Source organism: Pyrenophora tritici-repentis, assembly GCF_003171515.1.
Source record: "Pyrenophora tritici-repentis strain M4 chromosome Unknown M4_contig_00041, whole genome shotgun sequence".
NCBI classification, from domain to species: Eukaryota; Fungi; Ascomycota; class Dothideomycetes; order Pleosporales; family Pleosporaceae; genus Pyrenophora; species Pyrenophora tritici-repentis.
The window spans coordinates 1-22,212 of NW_027094004.1; the positions used below are offsets into that span (position 1 = coordinate 1).

General features: G+C 48.3%; 9 protein-coding genes across 9 annotated transcripts; 4 read left to right on the forward strand and 5 right to left on the reverse strand.

Moving 5' to 3' along the window:
- Positions 1-85: 85 nt before the first annotated feature.
- On the reverse strand, positions 86-2,570 carry PtrM4_154280 (UBN2 multi-domain protein; the record flags this gene model as incomplete). The annotated part of the gene is made up of 2 exons (XM_066110360.1): positions 86-811; positions 885-2,570. 2 exons carry the CDS (start codon positions 2,568-2,570, stop codon positions 86-88), a joined length of 2,412 nt encoding a protein of 803 aa, XP_065958609.1.
- Positions 2,571-3,172: 602 nt separating this feature from the next.
- On the reverse strand, positions 3,173-6,352 carry PtrM4_154290 (uncharacterized protein; the record flags this gene model as incomplete). Its single annotated transcript, XM_066110361.1, has 1 exon — positions 3,173-6,352. The coding sequence occupies one exon, from the start codon at positions 6,350-6,352 to the stop codon at positions 3,173-3,175; it is 3,180 nt and encodes a 1,059-aa protein (XP_065958610.1).
- Positions 6,353-6,592: 240 nt separating this feature from the next.
- On the reverse strand, positions 6,593-7,724 carry PtrM4_154300 (UBN2 multi-domain protein; the record flags this gene model as incomplete). The annotated part of the gene is made up of 2 exons (XM_066110362.1): positions 6,593-6,600; positions 6,677-7,724. 2 exons carry the CDS (start codon positions 7,722-7,724, stop codon positions 6,593-6,595), a joined length of 1,056 nt encoding a protein of 351 aa, XP_065958611.1.
- Positions 7,725-9,477: 1,753 nt separating this feature from the next.
- PtrM4_154310 (uncharacterized protein) lies at positions 9,478-11,172 on the forward strand (the record flags this gene model as incomplete). Its single annotated transcript, XM_066110363.1, has 1 exon — positions 9,478-11,172. One exon carries the CDS (start codon positions 9,478-9,480, stop codon positions 11,170-11,172), a length of 1,695 nt encoding a protein of 564 aa, XP_065958612.1.
- A 304-nt stretch (positions 11,173-11,476) lies between these two features.
- On the reverse strand, positions 11,477-12,451 carry PtrM4_154320 (DDE-3 multi-domain protein; the record flags this gene model as incomplete). Its single annotated transcript, XM_066110364.1, has 1 exon — positions 11,477-12,451. One exon carries the CDS (start codon positions 12,449-12,451, stop codon positions 11,477-11,479), a length of 975 nt encoding a protein of 324 aa, XP_065958613.1.
- A 70-nt stretch (positions 12,452-12,521) lies between these two features.
- On the forward strand, positions 12,522-12,730 carry PtrM4_154330 (uncharacterized protein; the record flags this gene model as incomplete). The annotated part of the gene is made up of 2 exons (XM_066110365.1): positions 12,522-12,539; positions 12,590-12,730. 2 exons carry the CDS (start codon positions 12,522-12,524, stop codon positions 12,728-12,730), a joined length of 159 nt encoding a protein of 52 aa, XP_065958614.1.
- Positions 12,731-12,985: 255 nt separating this feature from the next.
- On the reverse strand, positions 12,986-15,295 carry PtrM4_154340 (Ank-2 domain containing protein; the record flags this gene model as incomplete). The annotated part of the gene is made up of 5 exons (XM_066110366.1): positions 12,986-13,002; positions 13,062-13,756; positions 13,853-14,031; positions 14,085-14,459; positions 14,507-15,295. The coding sequence occupies 5 exons, from the start codon at positions 15,293-15,295 to the stop codon at positions 12,986-12,988; spliced, it is 2,055 nt and encodes a 684-aa protein (XP_065958615.1).
- A 2,237-nt stretch (positions 15,296-17,532) lies between these two features.
- On the forward strand, positions 17,533-18,429 carry PtrM4_154350 (uncharacterized protein; the record flags this gene model as incomplete). Its single annotated transcript, XM_066110367.1, has 1 exon — positions 17,533-18,429. One exon carries the CDS (start codon positions 17,533-17,535, stop codon positions 18,427-18,429), a length of 897 nt encoding a protein of 298 aa, XP_065958616.1.
- A 67-nt stretch (positions 18,430-18,496) lies between these two features.
- On the forward strand, positions 18,497-19,797 carry PtrM4_154360 (uncharacterized protein; the record flags this gene model as incomplete). Its single annotated transcript, XM_066110368.1, has 2 exons — positions 18,497-19,409; positions 19,622-19,797. 2 exons carry the CDS (start codon positions 18,497-18,499, stop codon positions 19,795-19,797), a joined length of 1,089 nt encoding a protein of 362 aa, XP_065958617.1.
- Positions 19,798-22,212: the final 2,415 nt, after the last annotated feature.

The window sequence follows — 22,212 nt, forward strand, 5'->3', positions numbered from 1 at the left end:
GGTAGGAGATGGTTCCATTGGTTCTGCAGGAGATGGTTCCATTCGTTCGGTAGGAGTTGGTTCCATTCGTTCGCAGGAGATAATTCTAGATCCTTCCTAGGTCTTCCTCTTGGTTTTCGGTCTGGCATCGTATTCTGCGTTCCTTGTGGTCCAGCTGGTATGTTTCGCAGTCGTAGTTCAACTTTCCTCCAGGGGTGTATTCGTCCTGACAATCGGCTTGTCCTTGAGGTGTATCCAAGCTCTGGCGAATAGAACTTGAACTGCTTATTTGTTGTCTCAGAATATCCATAAATACCAATTCTGCCACGGTCCACGAGCTTGTCATGTCGTTGGTCTGCTGGAATCGTTTTAGGGTTGATGTACGAATAGCATTTGCTCCCCATACACGGATGTGGTCAATGGATGGTTTCGTTCCTGTGAATGCCTCTTCAGGACTGACTTGCTTTCCATTGATCATAGGTCCTGTGTTTGTACGGTTGCGTAGGTATGCGTCTGCTTCGACAGCTTCATCCCAAAACTCAATTGGTAAACCAGCGTCTTTCAACATTGCTCTCATATCAGCTTCAGCAGTTTGGATGTTTCGCTCGGCTGGTCCATTCTGGTGTGAGGAAGCAATTGTTGTAGGCTGAATTTCCACGCCTTGTGTAACTCTCCATTCCTCAGCTTGCTGTAGAAGTTCTGGTGCATTGTCGGTTCCAGCAGCTTTGACTTTCTCGCCAGTTTGATGTTCTACAAAGGTCTTCCAGATTCGGAGTTCCCGTTGTGCGTCTCCTTTTTCTTCAGCGGGATAACCCAGTTTTTCCGCGTGTAGCTATCAATATTTGGAGGAACCACCTGTTTCCTCGTAGAGATGTTGGAAAGGGTCCAGCAATGTCAAACTGTACTAAGGCTAGCTTCGTGGCCTTGTGCTCTCTTAGCTGCTTAGGGATGCTGTTCTTCATCTTTGTCAGGGAACACACTTCGCAGATTTCAATCTTCTCTGGAACTTGAATCTTCTTCTGGAGAGTTGTAACTTCGTGGAGTTTGGCAATCTTTGTAGGTCCTAGGTGTGCGAAACGTCTGTGATACAGCAGGTATCTCTCCTTTTCATTAACCTTAAGCTCGCTCTTAACTGGTGTATGGGGTTCCGTGCCTAGGAATGCTGTCTCGTGGTATCCATCGGCAATGTGTGACACTACGTAGAGGCCGTCGTCCATAGTTGCTTTAATAATGATCTCCTTTCCTAGTTTGAAGCATAGTACGTGTGAATTGAAACGACCCTTCAGGCCTGCTGCGCAAATTCTTCTCCCTGATAACAAATTGACTCCAAGGTTAGGTACAAGCAGTACTTCTGACAACCATGTCGACGATCCGTCTTTACACACCACTTGAGCTTCTCCTTTCCAGTCTGCATATAATTCTCCCCCTCCAACCCGAACTAGTCTTCGCTTGATCTTCATCATTCGTCTAAACAATGAGGGTTGGTCAGACATGTGGGAGGAGGCGCCAGTGTCGGCAGCCCAAGTAGATGGAGAGGCCTTACCGACAATGTCTTTTGAGAGACGGCATGTCTCAATTTCCTCGGGTTCAGAGTCTGAGGTCTCGGATAATTCATCTGACTCTGAATTGACTTCTTCGGCTCCATATGCTTTGCCAGTCTTTTTGTGAGAATTCCTTTGCTTGAGTGTCTTAATAGGCGGCTTAGATGATTTCTTAGCGTCGTATTCCTTAAGGAGCTTTCGAGCTCTCTCACGTCTTGGACAGTCTCGTACGCCATGGGCTCCGTCACAAAGGAAGCATTGGACCATAAACTTAGTACCAGATTCGGAGTCAGACGATAGTGGTGAGCTCTTGTGATTTCGGCGCTTGTAAGGCGGAACATACTTCTCCGTCTTCCGGAATGCTGGGAGAGCTTTTTCGTCGGCGTCTTGCTGGTCTCGAACCTCCTTCTCTTCCAGAAACTTAAGTTTCTGTTCAACCGTAAGGTTAAGTTGGGCGTTTAAGGTGTCAATCGTAGTCTTAAATTCTTTCGGGAGTGATCTAATAAGAACGAGTAGTAGTGCAGAGTCCTTGTAAGCTCCGTTGGTGTCAGCGTCTGCTGCTACGAGTTTGCGTCGGTATTCCTTTAGCTTTTCCCATGATCCAACAATTGTGTTCCCAGGATTGAATGTGAACGTTTGAATTCTGGTCATGTAAATGTTGGCGGTTGTGGCGTCAGTTTGGGTGTACTTCTTTTGTAGGTAGGCCCAGAACTGGAAGGCAGTGTCGTATTCGTCAATAAGGGCTTGGTCATCTTCAGTAAGCGACCGAAACAAGAGATCGATTGCAGTGGCTTCATCTTCTAGGTACTTGTCTCTTTTTTCAATGTTGACGCGGATCTTAGTATGCTTGTCTGCTTCAGCAATTTCCAACTCTTCCATAGCCTCCGTTAGTTCACCGGCTATTGCTATTTGGCAGTGCTGTACCAGGTTTTTCTCGCAGACATAGAAGACTTTCTTCCCCTTAAGCTTGACCTTGTTTCGGCGGAACCAAGTATCGTGGTTTTCAGCTGTAAGTTGGGGAATCTTCCATTCTTCCTTCTCTACAGCCATCTTGTGTGTTTTGAGTTGGTGAGACTATTATGCGAGCAAGGTACGTGGTATGATGCTAAGAGTGTAGGTGATGCGGGCGATGCGGGCGATACAGGCGATGCGGGCGATGCGGGCGATCCGGGTGATATTCTGCGGGCGGTGCAGTCGTTATCGGTTCTCGGGTGTAGAGACGGTGTATTTAAGTGTGATTGCGTGTTAACCGCGTTGTACACGACTTCTTTTCTTTTCTGATTCCTTCTTGAATCTAAGTCCTTCGTGACTTGGGTGGATGTTTTGATTCCTTCTTGAATCTGAGTCCTTCGTGACTCGGGTAGGTGTTTGAAAACAATAACGTTGGGTTAGGCAACCGGGCTCATAACCTGTTAGAACAAGGTCTCCTCTGGTGGTATGACTACCATAGGCGACCGAGTAGAGGTACGAAAGGTAACCCTGTATTGGATTGAACTTCACTAAGAGCTATTGTTCTATCTACTTGTTGTTATGATGATCTTAGGACGTACATGACAGATCATCATTCCGCGTCGGTCCTTCTGCTCGGGCTTACTCCACGAACCTCACCTCGCCGACCTGGACTGAACCTAACATATTCTTAACACTCCCCCTCAGGGCAGGTCCGGTCCAAGGACAACTCCTAATTGGTTCTTGAATCTCTCGAATGCGACTCGCTGCAATGGCTTTGTCATTCCATCAGCCACCATGTCTGCAGTTGGAACGTAGGCCACATCGAGTTTGCCTTGTTCTGCTAGGTCTCGGATAAAATGATAACAGACGTCGATGTGCTTTGATCTTTCGTGAAGGTGAGGGTTCTTTGTAAGTGCAATGGCACCCTGGTTGTCTCCTAGCATCTGGACCTTGTTGGTGTCTTTTCCAATGTACTTTGGGAACCCAAGATCTCTAAACATTTGAGCAATCCACTGGCCTTGCTTGCAGCATGTTGATAGTGCGATGTATTCAGATTCGCAGCTTGACGTTGCAACAGACCGTTGCTTCTTGCTAGACCATGATATTGGACCTCCGTAGAACATTGCAGTGCTCCCTGAAACGCTCTTTCGGTCTACCATGTCGCTTGCCCAGTCAGCATCAGAGTAGATGACAAATTGCGAGTGTACTCCCCCTGGTCCGTAGCGTAGCTTCAATGTCACTGTCGACCTTAGATATCGTAGCAGGTTCTTCAACGCATGGCCATGGTGTTCTGCTGGATCGCTCATGTATTGGCTTAGCTTTCCGAGGGTGAATGCAATGTCTGGACGTGTAAGAACCATAGCAAACATAAGGCTCCCTATCACTTGCTGGTATTCAGTGATGTCGATTCGGGTGTCGTTGTCAGTGGCTGGCCTAAATGAAGTGTAATCTGCAGATGGAATCTTCTTGTCTCTGTGTTGTTTGCTAGACATTCCAAACTTGTCAAGTACTGCGTGTAGGTACTGTTCTTGATCGAGGTAGATTGTGCGGCGCTTTCTGTCTCGCGTAACTCGTACTCCAAGGATCTTATGAATCTCCCCCAGGTTCTTGGTGTTGAATCTTCCAGAAAGCTTCTCGTAGAACCAATCAATTTGAGCTCGATCTTTTGCAGCAGCAGCAATGTCATCAACGTAGACGAGGATACGGAGTTGTTTTTCTTTGTGGATAAACATGCACGGGTCTGCGAGGCTTTGTACGAATCCCCATGCCAGAAGTTCTTTCTTTATCAACAAGTTCCAGTCGCGAGCAGCCTGTTTGAGTCCGTATAAGCTGCGGAGAACTCTAAGGACGTATCCTTTTTTGACTTCTACTCCTTGGGGTTGCTTAAGAAAGATCTCTTCCTTCAAGTGCGACTCTGTGAATGCATTCTTAATGTCAAAGTGGAAACATTCCAGGTTTTCCGCTGCGACAGTGGCCATAAACAGACGTAAGGTGTCCATGCGGACTGTCGGGGCAAAAGTCTCGTTGTAGTCTGTTCCGTGTGCTTGCGTAAAACCTCTTGCCACAAGGCGTGCCTTAAACCTCTCAACAGTCCCGTCGAGATTCGTTTTGACTGTAAAAACCCACTTTGAATCAACCATGTTCGCGTCTTTTGGCTTTGGAACTTCCTCCCAGGTTCGATTCTCTATTAACGCGATTATCTCTTCAAGTATTGCTGCTTTCCATTGCTTTCCATACTTTGGGTCGTTGATAGCTTGCTCGTGTGTCTGGGGGATCTGGATTCCTGCGATCTCGGTTGCTGCGAAAGCCTTCTCAGATAGTCGTGTTTGCTCTTCTGTAAGGCCAACTTGGGCTAGCATAGCTTTAACGATCTTGCTAAATCTCTCGTCCTCAACAATCTCTTCGTTAGACCTCTTCCGTTTGGCTTGTCTAGTGAAGTATCGTGGAATCTCCTTTTCTCGTACAGACTGGGTACACGGTTCTTCGGGCCCCTCTTCGTTCACAAGATTAGGAACCCGCTCATCAGATGGTGCAGTAGGAGGAATAGTAGTTAGCCTCCTTGGTCTTCCTCTGTGACGCTTCACTGGTTCATGAGTTAGCTCTGCCGAAGATGGTTCCATTAGGTTCTCGGAAACTGGTTCTATTGGTTCTGCAGGAGATGGTTCCATTGGTTCGGTAGGAGATGGTTCCATTGGTTCTGCAGGAGATGGTTCCATTCGTTCGGTAGGAGTTGGTTCCATTCGTTCGGCAGGAGATAATTCTAGATCCTTCCTAGGTCTTCCTCTTGGTTTTCGGTCTGGCATCGTATTCTGCGTTCCTTGTGGTCCAGCTGGTATGTTTCGCAGTCGTAGTTCAACTTTCCCTCCAGGGGTGTATTCGTCCACTGACAATCGGCTTGTCCTTGAGGTGTATCCAAGCTCTGGCGAATAGAACTTGAACTGCTTATTTGTTGTCTCAGAATATCCCATAAATACTCCAATTCTGCCACGGTCCACGAGCTTGTCATGTCGTTGGTCTGCTGGAATCGTTTTAGGGTTGATGTACGAATAGCATTTGCTCCCCCATACACGGATGTGGTCAATGGATGGTTTCGTTCCTGTGAATGCCTCTTCAGGACTGACTTGCTTTCCATTGATCATAGGTCCTGTGTTTGTACGGTTGCGTAGGTATGCGTCTGCTTCGACAGCTTCATCCCAAAACTCAATTGGTAAACCAGCGTCTTTCAACATTGCTCTCATATCAGCTTCAGCAGTTTGGATGTTTCGCTCGGCTGGTCCATTCTGGTGTGAGGAAGCAATTGTTGTAGGCTGAATTTCCACGCCTTGTGTAACTCTCCATTCCTCAGCTTGCTGTAGAAGTTCTGGTGCATTGTCGGTTCCAGCAGCTTTGACTTTCTCGCCAGTTTGATGTTCTACAAAGGTCTTCCAGATTCGGAGTTCCCGTTGTGCGTCTCCCTTTTTCTTCAGCGGGATAACCCAGTTTTTCCGCGTGTAGCTATCAATAATTTGGAGGAACCACCTGTTTCCTCGTAGAGATGTTGGAAAGGGTCCAGCAATGTCAAACTGTACTAAGGCTAGCTTCGTGGCCTTGTGCTCTCTTAGCTGCTTAGGGATGCTGTTCTTCATCTTTGTCAGGGAACACACTTCGCAGATTTCAATCTTCTCTGGAACTTGAATCTTCTTCTGGAGAGTTGTAACTTCGTGGAGTTTGGCAATCTTTGTAGGTCCTAGGTGTGCGAAACGTCTGTGATACAGCAGGTATCTCTCCTTTTCATTAACCTTAAGCTCGCTCTTAACTGGTGTATGGGGTTCCGTGCCTAGGAATGCTGTCTCGTGGTATCCATCGGCAATGTGTGACACTACGTAGAGGCCGTCGTCCATAGTTGCTTTAATAATGATCTCCTTTCCTAGTTTGAAGCATAGTACGTGTGAATTGAAACGACCCTTCAGGCCTGCTGCGCAAATTCTTCTCCCTGATAACAAATTGACTCCAAGGTTAGGTACAAGCAGTACTTCTGACAACCATGTCGACGATCCGTCTTTACACACCACTTGAGCTTCTCCTTTCCAGTCTGCATATAATTCTCCCCCCAACCCGAACTAGTCTTCGCTTGATCTTCATCATTCGTCTAAACAATGAGGGTTGGTCAGACATGTGGGAGGAGGCGCCAGTGTCGGCAGCCCAAGTAGATGGAGAGGCCTTACCGACAATGTCTTTTGAGAGACGGCATGTCTCAATTTCCTCGGGTTCAGAGTCTGAGGTCTCGGATAATTCATCTGACTCTGAATTGACTTCTTCGGCTCCATATGCTTTGCCAGTCTTTTTGTGAGAATTCCTTTGCTTGAGTGTCTTAATAGGCGGCTTAGATGATTTCTTAGCGTCGTATTCCTTAAGGAGCTTTCGAGCTCTCTCACGTCTTGGACAGTCTCGTACGCCATGGGCTCCGTCACAAAGGAAGCATTGGACCATAAACTTAGTACCAGATTCGGAGTCAGACGATAGTGGTGAGCTCTTGTGATTTCGGCGCTTGTAAGGCGGAACATACTTCTCCGTCTTCCGGAATGCTGGGAGAGCTTTTTCGTCGGCGTCTTGCTGGTCTCGAACCTCCTTCTCTTCCAGAAACTTAAGTTTCTGTTCAACCGTAAGGTTAAGTTGGGCGTTTAAGGTGTCAATCGTAGTCTTAAATTCTTTCGGGAGTGATCTAATAAGAACGAGTAGTAGTGCAGAGTCCTTGTAAGCTCCGTTGGTGTCAGCGTCTGCTGCTACGAGTTTGCGTCGGTATTCCTTTAGCTTTTCCCATGATCCAACAATTGTGTTCCCAGGATTGAATGTGAACGTTTGAATTCTGGTCATGTAAATGTTGGCGGTTGTGGCGTCAGTTTGGGTGTACTTCTTTTGTAGGTAGGCCCAGAACTGGAAGGCAGTGTCGTATTCGTCAATAAGGGCTTGGTCATCTTCAGTAAGCGACCGAAACAAGAGATCGATTGCAGTGGCTTCATCTTCTAGGTACTTGTCTCTTTTTTCAATGTTGACGCGGATCTTAGTATGCTTGTCTGCTTCAGCAATTTCCAACTCTTCCATAGCCTCCGTTAGTTCACCGGCTATTGCTATTTGGCAGTGCTGTACCAGGTTTTTCTCGCAGACATAGAAGACTTTCTTCCCCTTAAGCTTGACCTTGTTTCGGCGGAACCAAGTATCGTGGTTTTCAGCTGTAAGTTGGGGAATCTTCCATTCTTCCTTCTCTACAGCCATCTTGTGTGTTTTGAGTTGGTGAGACTATTATGCGAGCAAGGTACGTGGTATGATGCTAAGAGTGTAGGTGATGCGGGCGATGCGGGCGATACAGGCGATGCGGGCGATGCGGGCGATCCGGGTGATATTCTGCGGGCGGTGCAGTCGTTATCGGTTCTCGGGTGTAGAGACGGTGTATTTAAGTGTGATTGCGTGTTAACCGCGTTGTACACGACTTCTTTTCTTTTCTGATTCCTTCTTGAATCTAAGTCCTTCGTGACTTGGGTGGATGTTTTGATTCCTTCTTGAATCTGAGTCCTTCGTGACTCGGGTAGGTGTTTGAAAACAATAACGTTGGGTTAGGCAACCGGGCTCATAACCTGTTAGAACAAGGTCTCCTCTGGTGGTATGACTACCATAGGCGACCGAGTAGAGGTACGAAAGGTAACCCTGTATTGGATTGAACTTCACTAAGAGCTATTGTTCTATCTACTTGTTGTTATGATGATCTTAGGACGTACATGACAGATCATCATTCCGCGTCGGTCCTTCTGCTCGGGCTTACTCCACGAACCTCACCTCGCCGACCTGGACTGAACCTAACATATTCTTAACACTACGAGTAATTATTAATAATATTGACGACGCGATCGACGCGATAATTGACCTAGGTACCGCTAACAGCTACGATGACGACGAGTTTAAATAATAGAAGCGCAACGAGCTATGCGCTGCAAAGGGTAGCGAGCACGCAAGAAACCCTATTAAATACTGGCTAGAGTTGCAGGATCGCTACCCTAACCTTAGCAAGCTCGCCCTTGACGTACTCTCTATCCTAGCTTTAAGCTGTGAGTGTGAGCGCTGCTTTAATGAGCTTGGCGACCTGCTAGAGCCTCGCTGATAAGGTATCTCACCCGAGCTTTTAGCGGAAATACAATATACAAGGAGGTGGAGAAAGGTCGGCTTAGGCTGCAACAACGAGGTGGACGAGAAGGTGGTTAGCAACGAGCAATTGGACGCTAAATACGGGCTGGATACATAGGTCGACGGCTAAGAAACTCAATACTAAGTTTTCTATACAATTGTCCCAATTAGGCGTCAAGCCCATCAAGCCCATTAAGCCGGCCGACCCTCCGCAGCTAATCAAGCCATCCAGCCGGCCGGCTTCTGCCAAAAAGCCGGCTGGCTGGATTGTTGACAACTATGTTGGGGCCCACTGCATTGGGCAGCGCATATGGAGAACACAAATGCCGTGGATCATCTACTCGAACAAGGAGCAGACGTGGATGCGCTGGACATGTTTGGATATGAAGACGAACAGGCTCAGACATGTCTTTCGATGGCTATGTTTCGGGGTAGCGCAATGATGGTGAAACATCTTCTCAGCAAGGGCGCTGACCCATCTAGGGCTGATAAGAAAGGTCGCACGCCCTTACACATGCTCGCTGGCGACTCCAGGATGCAGAACAGATTGTTTGACATTCCGAAAAATCTCCTCCAGTGGTGTCAGCACAGAAGTTTTGATGCATGCTTGAAGCAGCTGGGGACTTGTGTCAATGTAATATTGTGGTTTTCGAAATACCTTGAGCCGCCTGGATCTGGTTAGCTTGGTGCCCAAGAACATCAACTCCCATAGTAATTTGTTAGTAAATTAATGCAGCAGCCGTTTCCCACCTCCAGAAGCCCATGAAGCTAGTCCTGTACTCTAAATCGTTCGTGTATAGCGTTTTGTTTGTGTGGAGCTTGTTGCGAGCTCAATCTAGCTGCTGTTGGGATGCCGCCCAAGCGCCAGCGTAAGCCGAAGCAGCCATTCGATCAAGGCGTTAACCCGTCCTCCCAGAAGCGTAGAGCGCCAGCAACTAGACAAAATCCTACCCATTTAACGCCTAAACGTGTCCGCCGTGAGGCGCTGCCGTCGCCTCCAGCGACTGCCCCGCCGCGCCGTCAAAGCCCGTTGTCCGAGCCTGAGCTGCAAGCCACCCAAACAGCTGCCTCCGCGCAAGCTGAAGATATCGTTGGCGAGGATGAGGATACTTTCGAGGATGGAGATGGCGATCCGCTGCCTGAGGATGAGGATGAGATCGCTGCTAAGGGCGCTGCCGGTAGTGTTGAGGATGAGGGAGAGCCAGCGTACCGACGTCAAGAAGGCACTCCATGGCTGCCTCGCTCATCGCAAGCGCTAGAGGATGAGGTTAATCCTGTACTGCGCGTTAGGTGGAGGGCTTGCCTTGGTGGTGATATGGAGAAACACTTTATTCCTGAAGCTGCCGATAGCGAGCACGGCGTACGGCTGTACTCGCTGCATTTCGACGACCTATGGCAGTGGGTAGATGACGTTGTTGCAGAATTACGGCCAAAAAGAGCGAAGATCTCATCTGTTTGCACTGTTGTTTACCCAGCTAAGCAGGCCAAACGCGAGCGCGCGATAAAGCGATTGCGGCGAGGTGTTGATGCAACGTGGAATAGCTTTCAGCGCCTTGTTGTAGAGGTTGATAACTATGTCAGCGAGCCAGTAAACGTCGATTTCGAGCTCATCTTGGCTGAAATTCCAGGGGAGCAGCAGCCGTTGCCAACGGTTGTCGACGGTCCTCGTCGACGCACCGCAACGGTGATTCAAGAGGAGGGGCTTGCTGGTGTAATAGCAGCTGAACAAGCAGGTAGCGGGCATGCTATTGCTATCCGGGATAGATGGCGCTGTACAGATACCCATTGCGAGAACTATCCTTATTGCTGCTGGATGGCGCCAACAGCGAGGCAGCCAGCGCGCTTCGAAGATCACCTCTTTGTCAACGGCAACATTATCTCCATGTGGGCAAGAGCAATTACAGCGAGAAGGGCAACGTACGATGAGCCATCTGATGATGTACGGCTTGCAATTTTGAGAGCAAAGGACCTGCGGGTGCATGAGAAAACGCGCAAGTTGCGGGCGGCTGGAGATGGCGACGATGATATCAAAAGCTTAACAAAACTGCTCATCGTTGGACAGCTTGAGCGGATGAACAGGCAACCTCAACAGGAGTCTAACTTGCAGGCAGCTGCACCAACGATAACAAGAGCTGAGGTATCTAGTGCATCTCAGTGGGCGCCTATCCGATATGATCATGAGCAGGAGATTAACGAGCATACTAGTAATTTCTTTAACTACCTTAAGTTAAAATTTCCTACAGTTGGAGAGGACATTAACGAGCTTTATAAGACTCTTGTTATTGACGGAGCTATGGATATCAACCTCTTGATGCAGCCATCTGGTGATATCTTGAAGTTGTGGACGCAGCATTTCAAGCAGCCTCCTGGCTGGTTTTTCACGCTACAAAACACTGCAAAAGAATGGCAAGCTGGGTACCAGGGTCTCACAGATCGTAACTGGAGACGAGTCGAACGTTGTAAGAAAAGAGAGGAGATTGCGCGCAAGAAATTGGTGGTTGAACCGTCTAGCAGTGTTGTGGAGGATGATGGCGAGAATGCTTGAAGCTTAGTGGCCTGAGCGTTTTTGGTGACAGCGGCCCGTGCCCGCTATAGTGTTGAGGTTTTTCAGGCGTTTCAAATGCGCTGCAACAATAGTCTATTTGGATAGCCCTATGTACAACACTACAACGTTATGCGATTATAACAGGTTAACTTCCTAAGATAGTTCTATATGTATAGAAATAGCTCTTATTTTTTTAGAATTATTAAATCGCTTTTGTGGGTTGCGCATTAAGGTGTAATCGTTCGCATTTGTATGGTATCATCTACCTATAGAAACGTACTGTGGCATCCATTTAAAAGCACAATTAATAGGGATAGCCACACCTATGGAACCAGCTTCTGCAGTTAATATTACAGCACACCAGCTGCGCTGCATACTCAAGAAAGACCCCAAAGTCAATGAAGTTCTCCGCTTGCGCTGAATTCCTTTTCATCCACCCCTTGAGCTGCTTAAAGCTCTTCTCGATGGGGTTGAAATCTGGTGAGTATGGCGGCAGATACTCAAGGAGTACTCCAGCACTTTGGCAAAGCACCCGTACACGCTCTGATCGATGGATGGAGGCGTTATCAAGCACGATTACTGAGGCTGGCCCTGGGTGAGGATTGCAGAACGGCAGCACTTGAAACTCTAAGAAGTCTTCTAGGATCTCAGATGTAATCGCGCCTTGAAAGATCTTATAGCTTATGTAGCCATCTATCGTCATGGCTGGCAGCAGCGACCACCGTTCTGATCGCCTGAAGCTGTGTGATAGCTCCACCGGCTCCCCGATTGGAGACCAGCCATACTTGCGGTCGCCCGTACGCTCATTGCAGGCGCTCTCGTCCAACGCAACGATCTGCTCCGCCTTATAGTGTTGCGCCATCCTGGCAAGATAGAGGCGGCGGAGTGGCTCACTCTGCTCCTTTGCCCGCTTTGTTGCAAGCTTGCGAGACCATCTCATCTTCTCTAGCTCTCGGTAAACGCTCGCAAGGCTTATCCTAACGTCGTACTCGTCGTACAAGAAGTCCCTCATCTCATCCATGTATGCGCCCGGTGAGCCATTGAGGTATGCCTGAAGGCCTTCGCGCTGAGCTTGCCGGAGTATAGATGGCCGCCCAAGTCGAACGCAGCGCGGCGGATAAGGCACGCCCCAAAACTCTAAGCTCAACCTCAGCTTTGCTACTGTGTTACGGCTCGCACCTGTAGCTCTAGAGATGGCTCGATCACTTTCGCAGGCAGCAATTCGGTCGAGGATAGCCTGGAGAACAGCGGGCTGCAAGCGGTGGCCGGTGCCTGGCATCGCGATGAGATGGGCTCGAGAAAATTGCAACACCAAAAACGCGAGTCAGTAGAGGCGATCGCAGCAAACAATGAACTTCAAATACGTTGTGGGTGTTAGAAAGCGTGGCTGCATCGATTTACTAACAAATTACTATAGGAGTTGATGTTCTTGGCCACCAAGCCAACCAGATCCAGGTGGCTCAAGGTATTTCGAGAAACACCCATAAAGGCGTCGGGCGCTCCACTTGAAAGCATGAGACAAGGCAGCAACACAACTCCGCTTATGGGCAAACGATGAGGATGAGATGTCGTTGGCATTCGCATTCCGACGCTTAGTCGTGGATGAGTTGAAGCGAATGGCCTTTGCTTCTGGGGCCGCGGTTGATTGATCTCTTGTGCTGCTATACCTACGAGAGGGTACATCTACTCTAGACCTGGGTCCATCGGAAGCTCGGTATATAGGTGTTGCGTCTCTAATTCCCGTATTGCTGGTGGTATTGACCAACCTATGCGGCTATTTCGTATTCTCTCGTTTTCTTCTTCGGTTTCGTCGTCAAATTGATATGTATGCTGCCACAGTTCGTAGTAAGGCTGATCCTCGACATCAAATTCTTCAACCCCGTACATACCAGGCACTTCCTTCTCGCGTTGCTTGATGTCAGGTGCACGATCCCGTCGTTGAAGTTGCTTTCCCGTCTGCGCATCTGCGGCAATCAGGCGCTGAGAGATCTTTTGGAAGGTCATGTACCGGCTCTTTGCAGCATACACGTTGTTATCAGAACTCTCAGACTGCTTGAACTCATCCCCAAATCCATCATTGTGAAATATGGCATCGATTATCTGGTCGGACCTTTTCGGCAGTCGGCCACGCTCTCGAGCAAAGTTCGTCCACAAACCCAGGCGCATACCGTTTCCACTGTCCAAGGCAATGTCTAAAGCCGTCATCCCCTCTCTACCAGAGTCGTTTACATCAATTCCATTTTCGATGGCGTATTCCACGCTACGAATGTAGCAGTTATAACACATGGCCATGAAAGCTGTCCGAGCTGTAACGCCGTGTTTGGACTCATTCAGGATTCCGGCTCTAGATGTTCCTGGTAGACTTTCCAAATATAACTCCATAATTTGGAGACACGCTTCGTCCCAGATTTCTCGATTGTTTGCTGCGTAGAACAAAACGTCCCGGCCGTAGGTGTCTCTCGTGGTTATTGTGGCGCCTTTCTTTTGTAACCATGTCAAACCCTCCAGGTAATCCAAACCAGAAGCGTTAAGACTAATCCAGAGCAGCGGTAATGACATTCCAAATTCGTCCTGCACATCCAAACTGCCTTTGTATCGGGGGGATGTCAGGATAGTGTTGATCTTTTCCTTCTACGCCGGAGAGTAGCTTTGCAAAGCATGGTTTGTGATCGCTTTTCACGAAAGCGTGGTCTCTAGAGTAGCACCAATGAGTTTCTCTAGGGCGATGAAGTATCCCTCAGGGTATGCCAGGCTCTTTGGCTCTATCTCGAGCCACTTCTGCAACGAAACCAGCTTTGACCACTTGCTATCAACGTTTGCATCTGCACCTGCATTCAGCAGAGCGAATACTGCGCAGACCTGTTGATCGTATATGGCGTCAGCTCGAAATCCTTCTCTAAGCATCGTATCACGCACTTCGCAAATGCGGTACCAGCGTACTTTGGCATCTTAGTTTTCGCCTCCTTAACTAGCGTGTTTCTCACTTCCCAAGCCTCGTTGACCCTCTCCTTGCCGTTCAGCTTCAGCTGCTTTGGAAGTATGTCCTCAACGCACCTGGATCGACCCAGCTCGAAGAGCACAGTACCAACTGCATACAGATCATGATACAGTTTAAACGTTTCAATCTCGTCCGGCAAGCCTTGACGGCCTGGATGGCGATACATGTCGTTCTCGTAATCATTTGATCTCAGGCGCTCAGAATGTGTATCATATTTGCGGGAGAACTCGAAGCCTTTCAGGTAGGGCGTTGGATTTTTTTGTGGTGACTTGTCCCGTTGGTAGCAGATCTAGAGTCCATGAAGATAATGTTGGAGGGATTGATGTTCTTGTGGACCCAGCCGCGAATGTGCAGATTGAAGGTAGTGTGCGCGATTCGATAGGCAATGTAGTATAGTTGCTCGAAAGGTATTGCCCATTTTTCAGTGATTCGGTGATGGTTCCACACCCCAAGTGTACTGAATAGACTCTCTTTGTCCTGAAGACGGTTTTGGAGCTGCCTGGGAATGTCGTATATGAGCACAAAGCGTTTGTTGTCTGTATCATGCTTCCAGTCTATGCATGGGAGTACCGATAGAGGAGGCTGAAGAGCGCCGCGCAAGGCTGCGGGTTCCGTCGATGTAGACGTAAGTTTCTTCAGCTGAGTTGCTAATTGTTGGACTTTTGATTTGATTGTTCCGATCGCATCGGCATCGACGTCGTGCGCATATTCCCGATACTCAATGATAACCTGTTTGAAGCCCTCTCCAACTATGGGCTGGTATTTCGCAACGATTATAATATCCGAGATCTCATCGTGCTTCTTTTTACCTTCGTTCTTTCCGTCTCCATTCTTTCCTTCCTCATTATTTTCATCTTTGTTCTTTCTATCATGATTCACTTTGATCGTACCCTTTGATTGTTCCAACAGGTCGTCTTGCCCTGCCTCGTGGCAACGCCGCATCTGAGCTACAAAGCTCAGGCCTAATTGCTTCGCTGCGTCACTGCCAATGAATCTTTCCAGAAAACTCGGCTTTGCATTTATCTGGGATGAAACCAGAGTATCTTTGAGGTTTAAGAGTAATGGTATGATTTCCTCGGCGAAGCTCTGTACACTTCTGGCAAAGGCAGCTTGATCTTGCTGCATTTTTGTGGCGCTCTGGCCGGGCCTTCCACTGGATCCAGCCTTCCCGGTTAAACAACAAAAGATGACATAAATAGAACAGGGGTGGAAACAGAAGTAACAACATGGATACTATGCACTGCTTTTTACACAAGTCAGTCCGTAGCATTAATCATACAAAATACTACTAGATGTTCATATATTCTAAGTCTCAGTGTTCAAGATCGTGGAAGAATATAAGACATCAAAATAGTATAGTATAGTGCTACTGGAGAAAGACAGACTCCGGGTCATTGAAATCCTTTATGCACTAACAAGGCTGAACTGAAAATAGACAGAAGATAGGCGCCCTCAGTGCGGGGTTTTGCAAAGCCATGTGCATAGGCTGGCCAATCGCCGGCCCTTGATAACACGACGCTTCTCTGAGTTGTTACGTGAAGCCTGAATGGACAGACCATGCAGTAAGTGTATGTAGGCGGCATTACACGATAATTCCCGCGGTGAGTATACAATTATAGATTTTTACAAAACCTACAATCTTCCACATACGACCATAGGACATCAAGAATAGCGCTTCCCGTTCGCTCAGCGGTACTCAAGCGGTGTACCGGCGGATTAGTAGTCAGGTGGGTGACCACTGGCGAATCCCCGCTGTTGTATGTTTTTGTCATTTTGTATTCCACCTCCATTTACAGAGGTGCCTTTCAAAAGTTCTTGCTAGCGCCGGAGTAGCGGCGGATCCATCGGCCCGATTTTCTTGGCACGGATCAGTATTTTTTGAAGCTGGTGATGGCCAGTATACCCACTGTTTTAGTGTTTTTGATAGTGTTTTTAGATACATCATAGCTCCAAACACAGATCTCTCTACTCGTGCCTTAATTGTCACTTTAAAGTCACCTTTTGGAGGCAAATCAACCAGGCATATCAGCGCAATCACAGGCATTTCACCACGCACTATTGACGCTATCTATGGCAGAGCCTGCCAGCGAGGCTTTGAGCCAAACGGAGATATGATCAAGATCCTCCCTGAGTACCTTGAGGACGCTCCTCGTACCGGCCGTCCACGTAAGCAAGAGGCTATTCAGGAAGCTGCTCTTGAGAAAGTACGCCGTGATAGATATAGACGAGCAGACTCCGCAACAATCGATCCAGATTGGTCAGATTGATTGATTTGATTGGTCATTTGGAGTTTTTACCAACTCAATCAACTCAATCTAAGCTTTTCAAAATAGCTAATCAAATCAACTTGCGAAGGTCAGATTGATTGATTTGATTAGTTAGATTGATTTATTATTAACGAGTTGTAAGGCGAGTAGTGTCGTATTAAGAGAAGGTTTTTGGTGTTGAAGATAGTTATCTTGGACCCCTATCTCGCTTAGCTTGTGATCCCTGTCGGCCGGGCAAGCCAGTCTCTATGCATTCACTTCTCACCAGCTAGCTCTCCTCTTATAGGACTAGCTCCTTCTGCTTAGGGGCTAGCCTCTTCTAGGCTTCACCCCGCACCTATATAGCTAGTCCTTCGCTGTTCTTAATACAACAACGATTTCGCTCACTCAGTTCCCTAATAATCCCTTACACACAACACTAGTTGCCTAGCTACCTATACAGACATTTTTCTTTAGTGTTTAGTATCGCCCACGATGGCCAAACGCTCTCGAGTTCCCACCAATACTGCTGCCGCCGCCGCCGCCGCCAAACGGGCGCGCCTATCAAGGCCCTCTGTCCTATCTCAGCGATCGCTGTCGCCTCAGGAAACCCTTGGCGCCGCCGTAAGCCAGGCCACAACGTTTGAGTCGCAATTTTTCGAGTCGCAAACAGAGGAGGAGGGTGCGGCTGAGGGCAGCCAGGCTGGTACAGCAGCAACAACAGAGGCTAGTGTTGATACAGAGCCTGATAATGGCGATAACTTTGACGGCATTAACTGGGATCGCCTCCCTCGGTTCATGAAGCCTCTTACAACTGGGCGGCGCGTCAAGAGTTGGATCTTTCAACATGGATATCGCGTTGTTGAGCTCTACGATCAGAATCGAGTGTGGTTTGTATGCAAATACTGCCACATCCACAAGGTCATTGACACTGGCGGCAGTGGAGTTTTTGACGTATCAAAGGCCACCTCCTCAGCTGCAGCTCATCTTGGCCTTCAGAAACGAGGCCATGGCTTTACAAAAGACGGCCTGAAGCCTCGAAGAACAGGGCAGCAACTCTCTCTACGACAGACGCTGGAGACTGGTGTTGCAGTCTCTCAAGAGGCTGCCAACGCGATGGGCAACTTCAACATCCAGCAGTTTCGTGAAGTTGCAGTGTTCTGCCTTCTTGATAACAACTTGCCAATGGAGCTACTTGCAAGGCCGTCCTTTCGCGAGATGATTAGCCTTGCAAACCCAGAGGCAGAGGCAGCTTTGTGGGTAAGTCCTCGCAGTGTAGCTACCTACGCAATGCGCCTCTTCCAATATATGCAGCCACAGATTGTCTGCGCTCTGTCAGAAGCTGCAAGCAAGATCCACATAAGCTTTGATGGTTGGACGACAAAGGGTGGCAAGCGTGGATTCTTTGGAGTCGTTGCACACTTTGCTAACGCCTCTGGAGTGATACAAGATCTCCCCATCGCCCTCCCACATCTCGCAGGCTCTCATACTGGTGATGCTATCGCTGATACAATTAAAAAGACGCTCCAAGAATACAGTATTGGGAGTGATAAACTCGGCTACTTCGTCCTCGACAATGCTGCAAACAACGATACTGCAGTCTCCTCGCTCGCCCACGCGTACGACTTCAACGCTGCTCACCGACGCCTCCGCTGCGGCCCTCACACGCTTAACCTTATTGGCCAGGCAATTATCTTTGGCAGCAATCAAGAGGCGTACAACAACAACAACGACGAGCAGCTCCAAACAGAGGAGGTGTACATGCAGGAGTGGCGTCAAGAAGGGCCCTTAGGTGTACTTATCGACGTTATCAACCATATAAAAACGCCTCAACAACACGAAATTTTCCGAAGCTTCCAAACCGCCGCCAACGCCGAGTTGCCAGCTAGAGAGCGCCTCCACGTACTTGAGCCTGTGAAGCCTGTTGTTACACGCTGGAACTCTTACTACGCTGCCTTCAAACGCGCAACTCAACTCCAGGCAGCATACAACTCTTACGCTGAGCACTATTAACGCACTCTCCCTTGAAGATCGCCGCGCTTGTCAACGTGGCAATAAACTCCCTGAAGCACCTAGTTGGATGAGATCAACAGGACTTACAGCTGCTGATTGGGCGGTGATAACAGAGTATCAGGACTGCCTAGAGCCGCTTAAGCTTGCTACGGAGAAGCTTGAGGGTCGCGGAAAGGCAGGCAAATACGGCGCTATATATGAGACTATTCCTGTATTTGAATACGTACTTGGCGCGCTCGAAGCCCGTACGCGCTCGTACGAGCAAGTTGACTTCAACCCACCTGATGCGCCTGAAGATCACCTCTTTGTTAACCTCCGCGCCGCCTGGAGTAAGGCCAACGATTACTACAACAAGCTCGATCGATCGCCAGCATACTACGCTGCTACCTGCCTCCATCCATACTACAAATACTACTGCGAGAACAGCTGGGTGGATAAGCCAGAATGGCTAACATCAGCCAACGCTGGCTTCCTGCAGCTCTGGCAGTCGTATAAGCCTCAACGTACACGTCCTCTATCTCAAACAACTGCAAAACCAAGGCATAGAGGAATAGATGATGTGATTGGCGCCCTCGTACGGCGCAACAAGGCTCAGGTAGAGGCTGCCCACGACGATGAGTACGAGCGCTGGAGAACTCAAGAGCCAGAGTGGACAAGCGAACAGTATCTTAGCGATGGCCACCCAGTCAAGTACTGGATTCAATTACGCTCAAAATACCCGTGTTTAAGCCAGTTTGCGATTGATATACTCACGATACCAGCATCTAGTTGCGACTGCGAGAGGCTCTTTAGCGAGCTTGGCGATTTACTTGAGCCGCGCCGGCGAGCTCTTGGCAGCGAGTTACTTGCTGCCCTTCAGCTTGTACGTTCGTGGAGACGAGCTGGCTTTGACGGCTTGTACAACAACGGTGATGATGAAGATAAGTGGAGTGACGTCAAAGATGAGGAGATTGTACAACAGTACGATATAGAAGGCTGGAGTACAACACCATAACCCCCTGTATACTACTTCTTAGCATCAATCAGCCAATCAACCAATCAATCGCAATCAATCTGCTCAAAAACCCTAACAATCAATCCGCAATCAATCAGCAGCGTCGCCGCAAGCTAATCAAACCAATCGACAACCTTAAGATTGATTGATTTGATTGTTGCGGAGTCTGTAGACGAGAGAAGAGCTGTGCTGATATAGCTGGTGATCTTAGTCTTCACGGTTACGACGTTTCATCTATCACGGTGTGGAGAGTCCTTAAAGCAGCAGGATACAACAAGACGAAGCCGACGAGGAAGCCTAGGTTGACGAAGAAGATGAGACAGGAGAGGCTTGACTGGTGTCTTGCCTATAAGGACTGGACGCTTAACGATTAGAAGAACGTTATCTGGTCTGATGAGACCTCTGTTGTGCTTAACACCGGCGTGGTAGCTATCGTGTATGGAGAAAGGCAGATGAGGCCTTTACAAAGTCTGTTATTCGAGAGAGGTGGAAGGGATACTCTGAGTTTATGTTCTGGGGCTGCTTCTCTTATGATCATAAGGGTCCCTGTCATGTCTGGAGACCTGAGACAGCACAGGAGAAGAGAGAAGCAGCTCTTAAGATTGCACAGATGAATGAGATCCTAGAGCCAGTTATGAGAGATGAGTGGGAGCTCTTAACGGGCATGAAGAGGATAGGTTGAGGAACAAGCCTGGCAAATCTCCTCAATGGAGATGGACAAAAGAGACTGGCAAGCTAATTCGTGATGGTAGTAGTAGTATTAATTAGTGGCGCTATCAATCTCAGGTTCTTATCCTAAAGCTTCTCCCCTTTGCTAAGGAGTGTCAGAGAAAGAGACCAGGTACTCTCGTTCAAGAAGACAAGGCTCCTTCACATGCTCACTATGCCCAACGTCTGGTATACGAAAGGGAGAGCGTGGTGAAGCTCCTCTGGTGTGGCAATTCACCAGACCTCAACGCTATTATTATTATTATTATATTTCCATTAGAGTCCTGTATCAGTCGGTGACTATGTAGGACTTTGGCTAAGCCGTTCTATGTATGTTGTTCAATATGGAGTTTCTATAGGTCTTGTACAATTTGGAGGATAGTTGCGTAGTCCAATTTCCGAGCTAGTCTTCCATTGGCGCGGGTGCTAAAGAGCAGTGTGGTGAACAGAAAGAGATGTAACAGCGAGCTCTTTGCGAAAAGAAATATTGTTTGTAGTTTTATACAGTGTCTGTCTGTTGTTTTGTGTAGGCGTCTGTATATAGGGATCTACAAGAGAGAGAATAGATCTATACAGCTATTGCCTGGTCGATGTTTTGCTCGTGCGTGTGCTAGTGAAAGCAGGTGCTGGAGCGGTTCGGTATATGGGGTCGGTATATCGAGTCGGTTTAGGGCGTTCGTAGAGAGGGTATTTGGTGTAGGCGTCTGTATATAGGGATCTACAAGACAGAATAGATCTATACAGCTATTACCTAGTCTGTTGAGAAAGAATGACTCTCTCAGTCATGGCATGTAAGTGTGTCAATTGCTAACTATACAAAGCTCGGCTAATATAGAGCGGTGTGGGTCATGTGACTTAGCGTCCTCGTGACAGGTGACCGGAATATTCTCAACACTCCCCATAAGCCGATCAGCTGTACCCACTACTTTGTATAGGTCTTGCAGTCGAAGCTTCTTCTCCCTTTATATGCTTCCACTGAACGCCTTGCATGCACTTTCCAACACTCCCCCAGAAGTGCCTTGTCAACAAGAATGAAACCTCCCTGTCACCCTATAGTGGCCGTTACGTTGCGAGTCCCTCAAGTAAAGTGAGGTATCGGCCGAGTGAAGAGTTGAGGAAAGAAGGTCGAGAAAGAAGGTCGAGAGAGAAGGTCGAGAAAGAAGGTCGAGAAAGAAGGTCGAGAAAGAAGGTCGAGAGAATTTTCGCGTTTGAAAATCAAGGTAGAATCGATATCACCAACATACCGACTCTCCCTCGACTCCTACGTGAGAGTCAGCGCTCCCTCAGCTTGGTACTCCCAGTACTCTAGCTGTGTACGCTCTCCTCTGTCCCAGCGCCCCCAGCTTGGTACTCCCAGTACTCTAGCTGTGTACGCTCTCCTCTATCCTAGCGCTCCCCTAGCTTAGTACTCCCAGTACTCTAGCTATGTACGCTCTCCTCTCTTGTTGTCCCCGCTCCGTTCCTCCGCTCCTGCCTCCTTGTCTGTGTCCTATTCAGGGCTCCAGACCCTAACACCCTTATTCTCCCCCATCGTTATATAAGCCTTTGCTTCTTTGCGTTTATTTAACGAAATCCTTTGGAAAGAAGATAAAAATCGATCGAGAAATCGGGTGGGGGTAGGTGGGTAGCGTTCGAGAGAGTAAAAAACTTCGAGCACCGTCAAACGGTAGGTTTTCGAGTTTAAGGAATTGAAAGTAGCTGTCGAACTGTAGCTACTAGTTTAAAGAAGGTCTCGAAAGGTTACTATCGATAGGCAGGCAATTCGAGTTGTTTTCGGAAGAATCGATGGTTACCGTCGGTAGGTAGGTATTCGAATCGTTGTCAAAAGGTTGGTTGAAAAGGGATAGAGCAACCATTGCTCTCTTCGACTCGCGCGTCGGAATTGGGTATAACTCGCCCAAGGTATCTTCGAGACGCTCCCAGCTTCTCCGGACGATAGTCCATTTTTCTTCGGACTTAATACCCTTCGCGGTAGCCAGGGCGACGGCCCAGTGTCTTCAGGACTTAATACCCTTCGCGGCAGCCAGGGCGACGACCCAGTGTCTTAGAATATAGAAGGCGACGACCTCCTGGGTTGTTCT